This window comes from Microtus ochrogaster, chromosome 19 (assembly GCF_000317375.1).
Source record: "Microtus ochrogaster isolate Prairie Vole_2 chromosome 19, MicOch1.0, whole genome shotgun sequence".
Lineage (NCBI taxonomy): Eukaryota > Metazoa > Chordata > Mammalia > Rodentia > Cricetidae > Microtus > Microtus ochrogaster.
The window spans coordinates 25351618-25368084 of NC_022021.1; the positions used below are offsets into that span (position 1 = coordinate 25351618).

At 43.8% G+C, this 16467-nt stretch overlaps 1 protein-coding gene across 1 annotated transcript in view; it reads left to right on the top strand.

The window, feature by feature from the left end:
* The window catches only part of Oxct1 (3-oxoacid CoA-transferase 1), a 125201-nt gene that overhangs the window by 12602 nt on the left and 96132 nt on the right, over nucleotides 1-16467 (top strand). Inside the window, exons 4-6 of the mRNA XM_005356578.2 lie at nucleotides 9640-9775; nucleotides 11749-11898; nucleotides 15152-15258. Coding sequence (XP_005356635.1) covers nucleotides 9640-9775; nucleotides 11749-11898; nucleotides 15152-15258 — 393 coding nt within the window. The remainder of the gene's footprint in view (nucleotides 1-9639; nucleotides 9776-11748; nucleotides 11899-15151; nucleotides 15259-16467) is intronic.

Sequence of the window (16467 nt, forward strand, 5' to 3'; positions counted from 1 at the left end):
TTTTTTTTTGATGAACTTTGTGTGAAACCAGTGTGAACCAAAACTTTCACAGTAAACTGTATGTCAACCATTTAACTCCAGAGCCAAAAGAAAAATGGATGTATTATGATATACATGCTACTTTCTTCCGGACAAGTATTTTGGGTTATAGATGTAAAAAAATGGGATCTAGAGGACTCCTTGCTTGTATGTGGATGCTTCATACTATTAAATAATCCTTAAGTATGTGTACTTCTGATTTCTTGTACATCGTACTAGTTAGGTACAGGATAATTTTGAGGGTGCAGTGAGTAGTAGTCCCTACTTGAAATAAACATTCTAGTTGTGTGCCGGTGTCTTCAAACCTAGAATGAAAAGGATGTGGACTTTGTGCTGTGCCCTGTTCCTTTTCTATTTTTACAGCCTCAGCTCTGGTGACCTCACTGAGCCAATACTGGCCGTGCGGTCTTGACTGTGAGCATTCTGGAGGGTTTTGTTATTTGGCTTGGGAAGGTCTAATGATGTCCTGAGATGCATACTTACGTTTATGTGCTTAGTTCATGGAAGGTTTTATTTGTACCGTGGTTGACTGAACCCTACATCCAAATATAGCATTTTCCTTTATTTTGTACTTCTGATAATTACAAATTGTATGACTGAGATTAAAACATGAAATGAAAGCAAAGGAAATAGTTTCCCCAATACTTACGTTCTTAAAGTAATTATTGCCAATAAGTGAGATTTTAGAAAATAGATATTTGAGATTGTTTTGTTGTTACAGTTGTTGGTTTCTTTTTGATTAATTTTCTTTTAATCTCTCTATTTATTCTTTGCATCTTTTACATCATGCATTTTCAGCCTATTCATTTCCCTGTCCCTTCATATCTGCCCTTGCAATCCACCCCCAAATACAATACAACTTAAGAGAAAAAGACAAAAGAAAAGAAAGAAATCTCATCATGGAAGCCATAGACACAGTGAGTTACACAGTAAACCCTCATATCCACATATCTTTACTTGCAAGTGTTATTGCAAAGAGTTGTTGGTCTGGTTAGAGGCCTCTGGTTTCTGCTACACTATCGATGCTGGACCCTCACTGGGACTTCTCTTGGATATCCTGTTGTTGCCCTGGATCTCCTGTCATGGAGATCCTGAAGCTTGGGGTCTGCAGGCCTGATCCCTTCAGCGTGCTCCAGCAGATCACAGGTGGGGTGGATGTTGGGGTGGGTCAACTCAGCCTTGGTTCTGGATTTGAGTAGTTGCAGGTTGGTCAGCCCACCAGCTTTCCCCTTTCCTCACCACCGAGATGAACTCTCCAGTATTTCCCACAACTGCTCCCAGTATTTCCCACAACTGCTCCCAGCTCATCTCTTGCAGCAATGAGCAGGGGTGGGGCCAGTTCTAGTCTGATGCCCAGGCAAGGTGCAGGGGCCACCCACCCCAGTGCTTCAGCCGACGAGGGGCCGGAGCAGCTCTCCTATTCTTATTACCTCAGCTCTCCCACTTCTCACAGGCAGTGATGGGTAGAGTGCATCTCTCCCCCACCCACACCATATAGCAGATGAGGGACGGTCCAGACCTTCCATGGTCATGGTCTCAGGCCGGTTCACCCGTACCCCTTTCAATAGGGTCAGTTCTGCTCTGATGCCCAGGCAAGGTGCAGGGCCCACTTTCTTGAGTGCTGTAGCTGGTAAGGGGAAGAGATGGCTCTGCTATTAAAGGCTAAGCTCACAACCAAAATTATAAAGCTTTTCTTTTCTTCTTCTGTTTAAGACTGGGTTTTGCTGTGTAGTCCTGGCTGTTCTAGAACTCGCTCTGTAGACCAGGCTGGCACTGAACTCAGGGATCCACCTGCCTCTGCCTCCCGAGTGCTCGGATCAAAGGTGCCACCACATCTGTCTTCAAGAATTTAAATTTCAGATTCAGAAATGAAATATTTTCAGAAGGTAGATGCCTTTTGTGCAATATCCATTTTGGTTTACATCTCTATAGATTACTGGCTTTAGAGTTCTTTTTATTATTATTTTATAAATAATACCATTCAAAATTTCCACTTTCTCCTCTCCTCCCACTTCCTTCCCCCCCTCACCCTTTCCCCTCCTCCTCCAGTCCTAAGAGAGGGCTGGGTACCCTGCCCTGTGGGAAGTCCAAGGCCTTCCCCCCTCCATCCAGGCTTAGGAAGGTATGTATCCAAATAGACTAGGATTCCCAAAAGCCAGTACATGCAGTAGAGACAAATCCCAGTGCCATTATCCTTGGCTTCTCAGTCTGCCCCAATTGTCAGCCACATTCGGATGGTCCAGTTTGATCCGCATGCTCGTTCAGTCCCAGTCCAGCTGGATTTGGTGAGATCCCATTACACATCAGGCACACTGTCTCAGTGGGTGGACCAACCCCTTGTGGTCCTGACTTCCTTGCTCATATTATCCCTACTTCTGCTCTTCAACTGGACCTTGGGAGCTCAGTCCAGTGCTCTGATGTGGGTCTCTGTTTCTATTTCCATCTGTCACCAGATGAAGGTTCTATGGTGATATTCAGTCTGACTATGGGACAAAGCTAGTTCAGGCACCCTCCCCTCCACTGCCCAGGGTCCTAGCTGGGGACATCCCCGTGACACCTGGGAACCCTTTTAGAGCCAAGCCTTTTACCAACCCCCAAATGGCTCCTGAATGAGATAACCCAGACCCAAAAATATGAATATGGTATGTACTCACTCATTAGTGAATTCTATCCATAAACAAAGTACATTGAGCCTATAGTTTGTGATCCTAGAGAAGCTAAGTAATGAGGTGAACCCAAAGAAAAACATATGTAGATCCTCCTGGAAATTGGAAGCAGACAAGATGGCCAGGCAAAAGTTGAGCAGGGGAGTGGGGGTGGAGAGGGAGGGAAGAAAGGGAGAGAGAAGGGAGAAGGGAAAGGTTGGGGAAAGCTTGGGGGAGTGGGATGGTTGAGATGGAGGAAGGACAGATATGGGAGCAGGGAAGAAGATAGCTTTAGAGTTCTTTTAGCCACTGAAATGTCTGAAGTCCTATGAAATCGAGAATTTTGTTTCTTTAGGTTGGAGAAATGTTGGCTTCTGATGGCAAGCAGTGCCTCCCGTTGGAGAGTCCATTCAGCATCATCTTCAGTATCAAGGGGCACAGAGGCTCTTCCATACTCATTTCCCTGTTAGAAATGGGGTGCTCCCCATTTGTCAATGGTCCACATCTTTAGCCTTTGTATCATGAGCTCCTAGATGACAGGGATGTAGTTTACTCATTTTATTTTTATCATCAGGGATGTTACTATTATGTCAGACAAATGTATTTGATGAGTTCATGAATTAGAGACACTATAGAAAGGCATGCATGCTCTCGTTGTAAGCTATCCAGTAGAGTTTTCAAGGCCTAAGCATGAGCTCTTTATCTGGTCCAGTTGTTGAGAATCTTAGGCATTGCCTGGTTGCTATGCCAGGAGACAACCAGCCTAAAACAAAGCAAAGGCCAAATACATAGTCAGCCCCAGAGCCAAGATCAACAAATACAGAAGGTCATCTTTAAATAGGGCCTAGTTAAAATGTGTAATGTGTTGCAAAAATAAACAGAGAGGTCTGAAAGAGTGGTCAGAAAAATTTCCAAGTCAATGAATGACCGGCTATGTTCTGGTTGTTGGAATGGACTCTGTAGGCTTGGAGGAAGCTTCAGATATTTAAATCCACAAAAAAAACAAAAACAAAAATAAAAACAAAAACAAAAACAAAAACAGATGGGCTGTATCCACCTTCATGGGCTGGTTTATGGTTATGATTTTATTAGTCATAGCTCTGGGTATTATCATTGGTAATTGAGCACTCTTCCAAAGAGACTCCTTTAAAAGGACTGATTATAGCTGAAGGAAGACAACGTGACTGTTAAATAACCCTGGAGATTAAAAACAGGGGTGCTGTTGCCGCTGGCCCTCACATGGGGGCCTTAAGAGAACTAGTGTTTAGAAGTTTTGTATATAGAAGGGAGAGAGAGCCTGTGGACCACAGAACCTGACATCTCTATTCTCTGGACCTCATGCTCCCTGACAGTGCCTCCCCCTTGGCTCTGCCCAAGCAGAAGTCAGGAGAGCTCCTGACTTCTTTTTTTCTTTCTTTTTTTCTTTCTTTTTTTCTTTCTTTTTTTCCTTCCTTCCTTCCTTCCTTCCTTCCTTCCTTCCTTCCTTCCTTTCTTTCTTATTTATTTATTTCCTGAGTCAGGATTTCTCTATATAGTCCTGGCCGTCCTAGAACTCAGGCTGGCTTGAAACTCAGAGATCTGCCTGCCTTTGCCTCCTGAGTGCTGCGATTAAAGGTGTGCGCCACCACCACCAGTCTGGGAAGAGAATCTTAATGAGGAATTATCTAGATCAGTTTGACCTAGGGGCACATCTTTGAGGGATTGTTTTGATTGGATGAAGGCACAGCCCATGGTGGTGGTACCACTTTCTAGGCAGGGGGTTCTGAAGCATATAGAGAGGAGAGCTAGCTGAGAGCCAGCTAGGGTCCGTGCATTTACTCCTTTCTGCTCTTGGCTGGGGTTGTGTGGCTATGATGATTCAATTTCCTGTTTGGCCTTTCCTGCGGTAATGGAATTATGAACCGGATGAATGCTTATTCCCCCTCAAAGTTGCATTTTGTTGGGCTATTTAATCACAGCAATAGAAATGAACCTAGAATAGTTCATTCCTGTTAGAGAAGTTATGGCTGGGAGAGGCCAATGGAATGCGGCAGGAGATTCTTTTATCAAGTGCTCACCAAGTATTTCTGCAGTCCCCTTTCGTGCCATGTGGTGGACAGGTGCTTAGGATGTAGAAGTGAAAGAAAAAAGCCAAAACCACCACCACCACTACTACCACCACCACCACCAAAAATAGCAGCAGGGTAAGAGTCCTTGCCACAGACCTTCTGTTCTATTTGGGAAAGACAGACAATAGCCAGTCAGTATAAAAACACATTAGAAAGTTTTGTGACATGAGAGAAAGAAAAAGAGCAAGCAAGACGCTTGGGACCCTCTGAGTAGAGCGGTGGCTGTCAGCAATCAGTGCGGTGATCAGAGTGGCACCGAGTTAACATCTGAGCCCACGCGAAGGAAGTAGACTGGGCGAGGAGCCATGCAGAGAAGAGATTCTGAGACAGCAGAAAGCCAGTGCACAGGCCCTTAGGGGAACATTCCTGACATGGCTAGGGGAGCCAGAGAGCAATAGAGAGTTAGAGAAGTGAGCAAAGAAGGTTCTGGAAAGAATGAGGCCGGAGACATAAATGGCATGCAGATAGATGGCCTCGCAGGCTGCTCTGGAGCTCTGTGCTTTATTCTGAATAAATAATACCTCTCCAGGGCTTTGAGCGAGCAGGATCCTTTCCGCTTCCAGGTTTTATGTGGTTCTCTTTGGCTGCCATGTTCAAGGTGCACCGTAGGGACAGAAGCAGACAAGGGCCCTCCTGTGCCCAGGTAATGATGGTGCAGGACAGAGGCGGGAGTGAGGAATGGCTTGGTTCTTAAACAGGTTGTGGGGTCAGGATGTCTTGATAGGCTTCATAGGGAGAGGTTAAGTATGGAACAGAGTTTTGCATTCCCTAGGTTTGTCCTGCCCATCTCTAAGGAGGGAGCTGCTCTCAGGCAGGCCAGGGCAGGCTGAAAGAGAAGCTAAGCTTGGAGGAGAATTGCTAACCTGAAGTGGGGCCTGGGCCTCAGGGTCAGTGAGGAGAAGTGAGGAAAAAGAGAAGGAGGAGGAGGAAGGAGAAAGAAAACAGGAGGGAGGGAAGATGGAAAGCATTTCTCACTAGAAAACCCGCATCTTTGGTAACCGGGAGACCTCTAGTGGACAAGTGTATTATTAACTCGTAAGGCTATTTCTCTTTTAACTTAAAAGTAGTTTTCAAAGTAGGATACCATCTGGGCAGCCGTTCACTTACTGTGTTCCATACTTAGCTGAAGACTAGATAGATGAGAAGCCTCAGACTTGCTGACTTCCCTCTGTGTCTGAAGCTAGGTAAAGTTGACCTCGTGTGTGAACTCACTGACAGACTTTACTGGAGCCCATTAAAGGGAAACTGCTCCACGTGGGAAAAGTATATTTACTAGCCTTTAATTTTCTTTTGGAAGAAAGATACTGTCTTAGTTAGGGTTTCTGTTGCTCTGAAGAGACATGATCAGCACCATAACTCTTATAAAGCAGCACATTTAATTGAGGTGGCAGCTTACAGTTTCAGAGGATTAGTCCATTACCATCACCGTGGGACATGGAGGTGCTGGCAGACATGGTGCTGGAGCTGATAGTGCAGGCAAAAGAAAGTAGACTGAGTGCCACGCTGAGGGAAGCTTGAGCAAAGGAGACTTCAAAGCCTGCCCCATAGTGACACACTTCCTTTAACAAGGCCACACCTTCTTCAACAAAACCTCCTAATAGTGCCAGTCCATTTTCCTTCAAACCACCACAGATACTAAATATAAATGATATAGATACTTGTATGCCTCTGGTGGGTAAGAAGCAAAGATTATTGAATGATAGTTTTTATCTATATACCGTGAGGGATACGGTGTGCAGGATGCCATGGGAAGGGGAGGGAAGAGGCTTTGAATTAGAAAGGAACCATGTGATCTGGAATGGGCACTGGTAAGGTTGGTAAGAGAGAGTGGAGGCAGGTGGTTGTTGCAAGAAACGCTAGTGGTTTGTCACACAGGCTACCATACTTAACACCTTTGCTTGTCAAAACAAGTGGGATGTCTCTAGTGGTTCTTAGATCCATTTTCCCCCAGCTCACTCTTCTGTTAGGTTCCCCTGTGAAAGTTAAAATTCTGCAGGGTTTGTGTCTATGTCAGGGTAACACGTCTTAGGGATGCACCATCTCCCCAGTGCTCTGGATTTACCCTCTCTTCTATATTCCTGTGGTCTCCACCTTAGTTCAGATGCTCGCCATTGTTTGGACTCTGTCAAGCCCTTCCTGAGTTCATTGTCTAGCCTGTTACCTGTCAGCTGAAGCATCTCCTGTCCTTCAGGGTGAAGTCCTTCAAGGCAGATCACGATCAGGTCCCCCTCCCACTTCTGCCTCCAGTGCACGGCCCATTTGCTCTGAGCTCTGAGGAGGATGCCTCAGGATCCCATCTTAGTGTGTTTTCCAGCTCTGTTGTCCTTTTGCTTTCATCTACTTTTCGCCTTCTGTATGACCTTTTCCCTTCACCTAGACTCTCTCTTCCCTCTTCCTCTGTCAACAGGCGGATCCTTAATCTTCTGTGTTCTCATCACATATTACACAGACACCACTTAGCACATCTTGCTATGCTAGTTACAGACTCACGCTTATTTCCTCTAACCTCTTAGAACTACACAGGGCCCAGGGCCAGGCCTTCTCACGGCTGTAACCCCAGAAGGTGACATTCTGTCTCCGGGGTAGAGTAAGCATTGGCGGTATGGGATTGTTGGATGAATGAATTCTGCAGACAACATAAGATGTGTGTGGGAGGAGCCATCAGAACATGCAAGTGATTGGCAGGGAGGAAACAAAAGCTCATGTATATAAGAGGATTTCAGGGCCTTTTTATTGAAGTTTTATCTTTTAAAAAAACTATAGATACCTAATATTAGAGTGGTGTAGAACACTAACTATACACAGATATATAGATAGGATTTTACAAGCTGCACAGCCATGAAGCCAACACCCCTGCAAAGACATGGGACAGGGTCAGGTCTCCTGAAAGATCCCTTCACAATACCTCTAGTTACTACTCTTTTCTCCCTGCCCTGATCTACATTATGGGCACTTTGGATCTCATTCATCAGTCCCGTCAAAGTCTAAAGTGCTTGTAAAAGGAGTAATCCAACATGTACAGTCCTGTGTATAGCTTCTTTCATTCCACATTCAGATTCAGTCTGAGATTTGTCCATGGTGGCTAGTGGTTGTCCAGCATGCAGTCTCATTGCTGTATTTTATTGTCTGGATAAACTATAACTTATCTATTCTGTGAATGGGCATTTGAGAGGCTTTCATTTTTTGTCATAATGGGCTATGCTATTGATGAGCATATTATATATGTCTTTTAGTGAGCATTAAATATGAATTCTTGTTTGGTGAAGACCCAAGAGTGAATTGCTGACTCAGCAGCTTGATTTTTTTCAATGTTAATAGAGTATGGTAATGGCTTTGTTATTTTTTTTCCCCTCCTTAAAGCGATTAGTATACATTCATCTTAGCACACAAAAAAATTCTGGTGTTTTATGTCCTTGCCTACTGATTCGGTTTTTTCTTTTAATATGATCATTCCTTTGTGTTTATTGTGTTCTCTCTTTATGATCTTCACTACTAAAAGTATTTTGTCCTTAAAAGTAGTTTTATAAACCAGGTGGTGGTGGTGGCACACGTCTTTAATCCCAGTACTTGGGAGGCAGAGGCAGGTGGGTCTCTGAGTTCAAGCCCAGCCTGGTCTACAGAACAAGTTCTAGGTCAGCCACGGCTACACAGAGAAACCCTGTCTCAAAAACAGCAACAACATAACAACAACAATAGTTTTATAAAGCCAAGCCTGTATCCTATCACTTGGAAAGCTGAGGCAGGAGGATATTGAGTTCCAGGCCAACTTAGATTACATAGTGAGACTGTTCCAGACAGATAAACCAACCTACAAACAAAGTTTATTGTTTCTCTCTAGTTGGGTAAAGAGCTTCCAAAATCTTTGAGCAGGGAGAGATAAGCCGATGGAAAAGGGACAAGCTTTCATTCAGTAGTTAACCTATGAATTGTGCTTAAAAATGCAGGTGCATTTTTCTATGAAAATATGATAAAAACAAAGAAGAAATGCATGCACCTGGAGGTTTTTAATCTAGAAAAGGTCAATAGTGCTTGCATCATTTCTAAGAATAAACTGAGTCCTCATTTTAAATTATTAAACCAATATATATGTATGTATTGTAACTAATGAAGGATTCATTTTGCTGCCTGCAGTCCTTTCGTTTGAGGGGATTAAGGGCATTCAAGTGTACAAATATTGTTAAGGAAAATGTCTGTGATACAGGAAAAAATGCTCTTAGTATTATGTATAACTTGGGTTCCTAGTTCAATGAATGTGCTCATCTTTGTCTTAATACAGGAATGGACCCTTCTGTTTGAACATAGAGAGCCTCTGTACTGGAGTGTTTGGGGATGCTCCAAAACATAGGGCAGGAGCCAGGCCATCATGCTTAGCATCTATCCCAAGATCACCTTGCAGTAGTAAAGAGAACAAAAATGTGTGGACTGGAACTGTAGGCTGAACATGGGCTGGAGCTTCATTAGCTATGTCCCTTAGTCTCTGAGAGCTTGGGGGATTTGAGATAGATCTCCCTGTGTAGCTCTGGCTGACCTGAACCTCACTACATAGACCAGGCTGGCCTCAAAGCCCAGAGCTCCCCCAGCCTCTGCCTTCCGAGTGCTGGGATTCATGCCAGCCTTTTAAGCTTTCCTCTCTCCGCCTGTAAAACAAGAAAAGACAAGCCACCTTCTGAGTTCTTGAAGTGGCGAGGGCTAGAAGGAAAATGTGAACAGAATTCTTTAGAAGAGATTGTTTTCCCTCCAAATTATTGAAGTTTCACATCTTTGAAAAACGAAACAAAAACAAACAAAAAGTGTGCTAACAGTATTCTGTAGGTGGGCTCATGATTACCAACTCCCTTTCTGTTTAGGGTCGACAACTTTGGCCTGGGCCTTTTACTTCGATCCAAGCAGATAAAACGCATGATCTCGTCATACGTGGGAGAAAATGCAGAATTTGAGCGACAGTACTTATCGGGAGAATTAGAAGTGGAGCTGACCCCTCAGGTGAGGAAATGCATCTGCTTTTGTTTCACAGGGCCAGTCAGTGCCAGTTAGTGCCAGTTTATAGAAAAGTTCCTTTCTTCCTTCTTAAAGCTTTGTTGTTGTTCCAGACAGAGAGATGCTATTTCATCAAACCAAGCGACCTTGTCTTTGGGTCGCTCCTGTTGATTCTAGATGACTGCTTCTTGTGACAATGGAAGATTAGGGATCGCTAAATAGAAAATATCCATGCTGCTGGGTAAAATTTTTAATATACTACAGTGTACGTTGTGTCAGAAGCAAACAAAAGGACTTACAAAAATGGGATTGTCTTAAAAGCCAGTTTTAATGAATCTCAGTTTTGGAGATTTCTGAGCGGTCAAATCTTGCTGACACAAGTCAGGAGAGTAAAGTCTGTTGGAGGGTGAAACTCTTTCATGGAGGAAGTGCTTGGGCTCAGAGCCTGAGGATTTAGGGGACTGATAAATGTACAGCCATTTGTACAGTTCGTGCAGCAAGTCTGTACCTGGTTTCCACTTCTCCTAATTCATCCAAGGCAGCTTTCGAAGCCCTTTGGGCAAAGCAAGGCTCTACACGCCCAGGGTGCCGGTGCTCCACTTTGACACACTCTGCCTTCGCTCTGCAACTGAGCGCCCCGTTCTGCCCCAAGGTAATGTTGCTTCAGAACTTTGCCAAGTTGATAAGGATGGAATGCGGCCAAATTTTAGAAAAGAAAATGATCGGGTACGCGCTAGTCTAGAGAAGGCATGCATCAGGGACTGTTCTCTGTGACGGTGGCTCCCCAGTGTCTCCGTCCCACCCAGTCACCCACAGCACAGCACAGGCATCTCTGCCTGTTCAAGGACTGCGCTGGGTTTGATACGACTCAGCTTTCATTTCAAGTTTTGTGAATGAATAAATATATACATTTCTAGTTTTCTTGGGTTTCTATAAAAATCAACAAGCTAAAAATCCCTCCATAGATCGAGTAGCTCACACCACAGAAACTCATTTCTCATAGTTAAAACAGCTGGAAAGTCTAAGATCAGGAGACAGCCAGTCCAGTTTCCTAGGGAGTCTTTTCCCCTTCCGGTGGCTGATGTCTTGCTTTGTCCTCTGAGGCATTGGGATGAGCAAAGTGAGCTCCTGGGTGTCTTTTCTTATAACAACAATGATCCTCCTAGAGCAGGGCCTATATTTATAGGTTTTGCTTGGCTTTGAATTTTTATTGCTTAGATAGCTTTTTAAGTAAAAAAAAGATTATGAAAGTAAATTTATGAAATTTACATTTAAAGTAAATACGGGCCGGGCGGTGGTGGCGAACGCCTTTAATCCCAGCACTCAGGAGGCAGACACCGGCGGATCTCTGTGAGTTCCAGGCCAGCCTGGTCTACAAGAGCTAGTCCCAGGACAGGCTCTAAAGCTACAGAGAAATCCTATCTCGAAAAGCCAGGGTCCTGTTGTGTTGGCATAGTACTTGGTATATAACTCAACATTGAGCTCAAACTCATGGCATTCTTCTTGCCTTAGCCTCCCAGATGTTAAAATTACAAATATTTTCACCCTGTCTGGCATACCTATTGCTCTTAATGATAAAATTATTTAGTTTACACTTACACATATTACATGGTAAAACAGAATTTAACATTTAAAAATATACGAATAGCTACATTTACGTAATTAAGTTCTAAATTTGATTTCGAAACATTAAAGTAGACATTTGTAGAATACGATGTCAAGAGACCAGCGGGGGTAGAGTCTAGAAACCGACAGCATGACTAGACAAATGAACAGTTATATTTGAATGTGGGTCAAGAATGGAGTGATTATTGTCTTTAATTGATGCTTTAGCTTGGAGATTTCCAAGCACATACATTGATACACACTTTGGAGGTGGTGAGCCTCTCAAAGATGGGAATTACATCTAACAGTATCTGTATTTCCAGTCCCAACTGCACTTTGTGGACTTTTCACAGATATTGGTTGCTTATTTGTAGGGTACACTTGCAGAGAGGATCCGTGCCGGCGGAGCCGGAGTCCCTGCCTTCTACACCAGCACAGGCTATGGGACCCTGGTACAAGAAGGAGGATCACCCATAAAATACAACAAAGATGGCAGTGTTGCTATTGCCAGCAAGCCACGAGAGGTAAGATGCTCCTCACCCACGTGACTCTAGGAGAGCACTTTCCTCGTGAGATTCTGTGTGGACTCATTGGATGGTTCCCTCAGTGAGATAAACAGTCATTCGTTTTCAAAAAGGTGAGACTTGTAGCTAAATCTGGGTATCTGTTCATACTTAAAAAATCACAGAGGGAAATTAGAATAAATTAGAATCAAAGAAGCAATAATCACTATACATTCTACTGTAATTAGGGTTAGTTCACTGATTTTCTGAAAGGTTTTAACAAAAGGACAAAAATACCACTTACCAGGGTAGGGGCATATGGATTAGAAAAGTTAGTAAAGAGTACGAAGACGTGAGTGAAAATAATAAAACAGAAAATATAGGATACTATTGGGAGGGAGTTCCAGTGAATACTGCAATGGAAATTAAAGATTTCCATTTGCTTAAAATACCCCGACCCCAAAAGGTAGGAGTAAGATTAAAAAAAAAAAAAGACATTAACACGACACAAAGAAATGAACATACCAGTTGAAGGCCACGGGCTACGCACTTAGTTAAACATTCTGTTGCTAGAACAAAACAAGTCATGCACACACCCTAGACCAGAACATTCTGTAGGCAAACCACTCCTGCGTTGGAATCCGATGTTAAACTCCTTAAGGGAACTGAAGCCTTAGTTGGATCCTTAGACTTTTGTTTGTGGTAGAAACTTATCTACTTCTCCATTCCTGAAATACAAGGTCTGGGTATTAGCCACACCTGTTGACAATAACCTTGCGTGAGCAGAACTCTGACCTAAATCTAGGTGGAACCCTTGAGGTGGAAACAGACAATAACCTTTTAGGAATAGAAGTTCCAACTCTCCGACCTTTGCTCAACAGCTTTCAGCAAGTTGAAACTTTCTGACCTTCAGACAAGGGGAAACAGGCTCACATTGTTTGGTCCTCAACAGTGCATGAATCTAGTACCTTTGTAATTTTCTGTAAAATTCAGTCTCTCTCTGATCTCTCTGTCTCTCCATCCCTGCCTCCCCAGTCTCTATCCTCTGGCTCTGGTTTGTCTATTGTCTGTTCACATAGCCTAGAGTTCCCTCAGTATTATAAGAAGTTAATAGTGAATCTGAGTATGAGTGTGATACGTTTTAAGTTATATCTTATAAAATCAGTCTGACCGTGGTCGGTAAGTTTTATGGTTTTGTAGGGGCCCACGTTAGAGAGTGGGTGGCCATGCATTGATCCTGGTGGGAACAGGCATTGGCTGAGATGAGGTGGTAAAGTGGAGCTTGTGCAAACTGGTTAGAATCAGGCCAGATGTTGGTGATCCAGATGCTGGTGATGGAGCCACAGCATATGACATAGAGGTCAGGAACCAAGATTGCTCTTATTGAGATGGGGAAGGCACAGGGCAAGCAGAGAGCTCAGCCTGTTGGGGAAGAGATGTCCTTAAGAAGTTCAGGGGTCTCAAGAGGAAGTGCTTGGTGACTCTGGTAGGAAATACAGGACAGTAGGCATGATATGTGGGCATCCAAACCCTTAGGACTAGACACACAGTCCTGGGCCACTTTGCAAGCAGAGGGTCCTCTTTAACAGTTAATAGACAGGCAGAAGAAGCACCACAGTGGAAAGTGAGAAGGGAGGCCCAGAGGAACCCGGGGGAACCTGGTGATTTGAAAGATAAGAGAGGGAGCAGTTGGGTCAAAGGAAGGCTAAGGGCTAGAGTTAAACAATAGTGTGCAGAAATGGAGATCACTGGCGAAATCTGATGGGAATGAATTCCAGAAGATCCTGAAGACGAAGCAGAGGCCACCGGCACCATTTGCAGCGAGCACAGGAGTAATCTTGGTAACGCTTGTTGCTTCCCTCTTTGAGGCTTAAGACAGGTGACGCTAGAAAATACTTGCATTTTCTACATCTCAGCCATCATCCTTGGTGGGTTTTCTGTTTGCTTTCTTTGGGGAAAGCTTTGTTGGGGAATTTTTGATGCTCTCTGTAGGCCAGGCTTCTCCTGATCGTCCCGCAGTCCTCTTGCCTCTGCCTCTAGTGCTGGGATTACAGGACTGTGCCACTACTTGCCTCGTCATTGATGTCCACGGTGATGAGTTTTGGAAGACTCAAGCCTTTAAAATAACTTTCTATGTTATTGCGCAACTAATCTTATATAATTTCATAGTAGTATAGTCAGCAGTTTTCCTAGCTTATGTCTTCTACTAAGAAACAGGGCTATCTTTGGAGAAGCTTTCCTTTAAGAAACGATCTGTTTGAAACTCTAAAAGCATGGTTGGAACGTTGCTCAATGACAGAGCACATGGTAATGTATATGAGACCTCAGGGTCAAGTCTCAGCATCTCCTCCCCGACAAAGCAAAGCAGAAAGTAACTGAACCCCACCTTTGTGTTGGAAACGCATCCAGCCCATTGTCCACTAGAGGGCGCAGTGGGAATGCAGTTAGAATTCGGTTTTCACAGGGCTGCAGTTGGGAGGAATCCAACCCTCAATGGGATTGTTTCAATTCTGTTTAATTCCCAGAGGCAAATCTCCAAGGGGAAAAGAAAGCAAGAGCATACTGGCAAAGGAGAGTTTTGTTTTGTGCTGTCTCCCAAAAGACCGTAAACGTTTAAAACAAATTCAAAAGCATTGTGTTGTATCAGTAATGACTGAAGATGTGCAATAAGTTAAAACCAACATTTATAAAAGCAAAGGAAGCAAGAAGTTCCTACGAGTAAAGGCAAAAACCATACAGAAATTTTGTGTGAAGAAAATCTACAAAGATGTTAATAGAAGGAAGCCTGCATCATGCCCATGCAAATGGGAAAATGCCAGTTCTTTTCACATTAATTTACATCGACTATCTCAACAGTAATTATAGATCACAGATTAATGAGAAGCAATAGAGAAGCCATTTCGTGTAATGTACACATTTTTATTTGGGGAGAGGGATAGAAGGAAAGAGAGGCTGTATTCTATGTCCCCAATGTCACCAAGACACACAGTCAATGGATATTGACACACTTTACCGCTTAGACTTGTAGGGGTTTTAGTTCCTCAGACATACTAAACTTGCACTTGTGGAACCTGTGCACAGCGTTCTCTTCCTGAAGCCTCCCTGGGCTGTTCTGAGAAAGCCTTCTGCTACAGATGTAGTCTCTTGAGGTCCCTCCCCCTGAGAAAGCCTCCCTCGCTAGGCTCCTAGTGTGTGCCTCTTCAGAGCACAGCACATAGCATGGTTGTGTGAGTCCCGCCCAAATGTCTGACCGCGAGTCCTGTTTCCCCCGCAGGTGAGGGAGTTTAATGGGCAGCACTTCATTCTGGAGGAAGCAATCACAGGAGACTTTGCTTTGGTGAAGGCCTGGAAAGCGGACCGGGCAGGAAACGTGATTTTCAGGTACTGTGGTAGCTAAAAAACAAAACAAAACACCTCACCTCCTGTCTTGGGTAAAAAGTTATACCTCAAGTGGGGTGCCTGCCTAGGGCCCTGTGGTGCGTCCTCAGCATTTAAACAAAGCTAATGGAATGGGTGTCAAGAGCTCCGTGCTCTCTAAGTTAGGATAGCACAAATGAATGCCGCAGTGAGCTGCTTTCTGACCGTTTTTTCAATGGCTTAGAGTCATTCATGCACACCCGTGTGTGCACTTGGGTCCGGAAATGCATGTAGTCCCAGTGGCCGTGATGAAGCGCTGTATTTGTACTTGTCTGTTCCTGTTGGCCAATGGCTCGCTAAGTAATTAGATCCAGGGCCGGGATGGAACTGAGTTGAGAGAGTGCTTGCCTCAAGCCTATGGCATTAGGCATTACATTCCCAGCACGTGGAGGGTGGAGGAAGGCGCAACACAAGTTCAAAGTCATTCTCACTCCATAGGGAGTTTGAGGCTAGCTTGGGATCTATGAGACCCCATTAAAATGAAATGGATTAGTGGATGGGGGTGTGGAGAGAATGGGGGTGGGGTGGGAACCTGGATTGGTATTTTTAAAAAATCGAATAAATTAAAAAAAGAAATGGATTTATGTACTCTTGTACACAGGTACCTATAATTGTTTTTTCTATCTATATTTTCATTGCCAAGAGTAGTTATTTTCTTGGCAAACATGACAGCAGCCAACATATATTTTTTGTTTTAATATTGCTATTTTTATACAGTGTCTTGAAAATGTCAAAATTGCTCTGATATTTTGGGGGAAACTGCTAATAATAGTTTAGGTGAGTTCCTTTCCTGTGGGGCCAATGTCTCCCGAGAAAGCCTTCTAAGCATTCCATCTGAATAGCCAATTATCTTCACAAATTCTGAGCTCTTCTTGTTTGCATTATCTGGGTAGCCACAGGCCTCTGTGCTTTTCCTGTCTTTCGATGAACCTCTGCATATTAAGCTCTAAGTCATGATAAGTATTTAATGCCTTGGATTTGTAGGTTAGATAGTTGTGTTTTGGAAGTTGGGCCACTTTGGCTATATATGAGAGGTGAGTGACATGGTCTGTTCGGTTATAGAAATCATTTTCTTCCTCATCATTTTGTTATTTGCAGCTTTAATGAAGGATTCTTTTAAAAAGTATTAGTCTTCCTCGGGAGGCAGAGGCAGGCGGATCTCTGTGAGTTCGA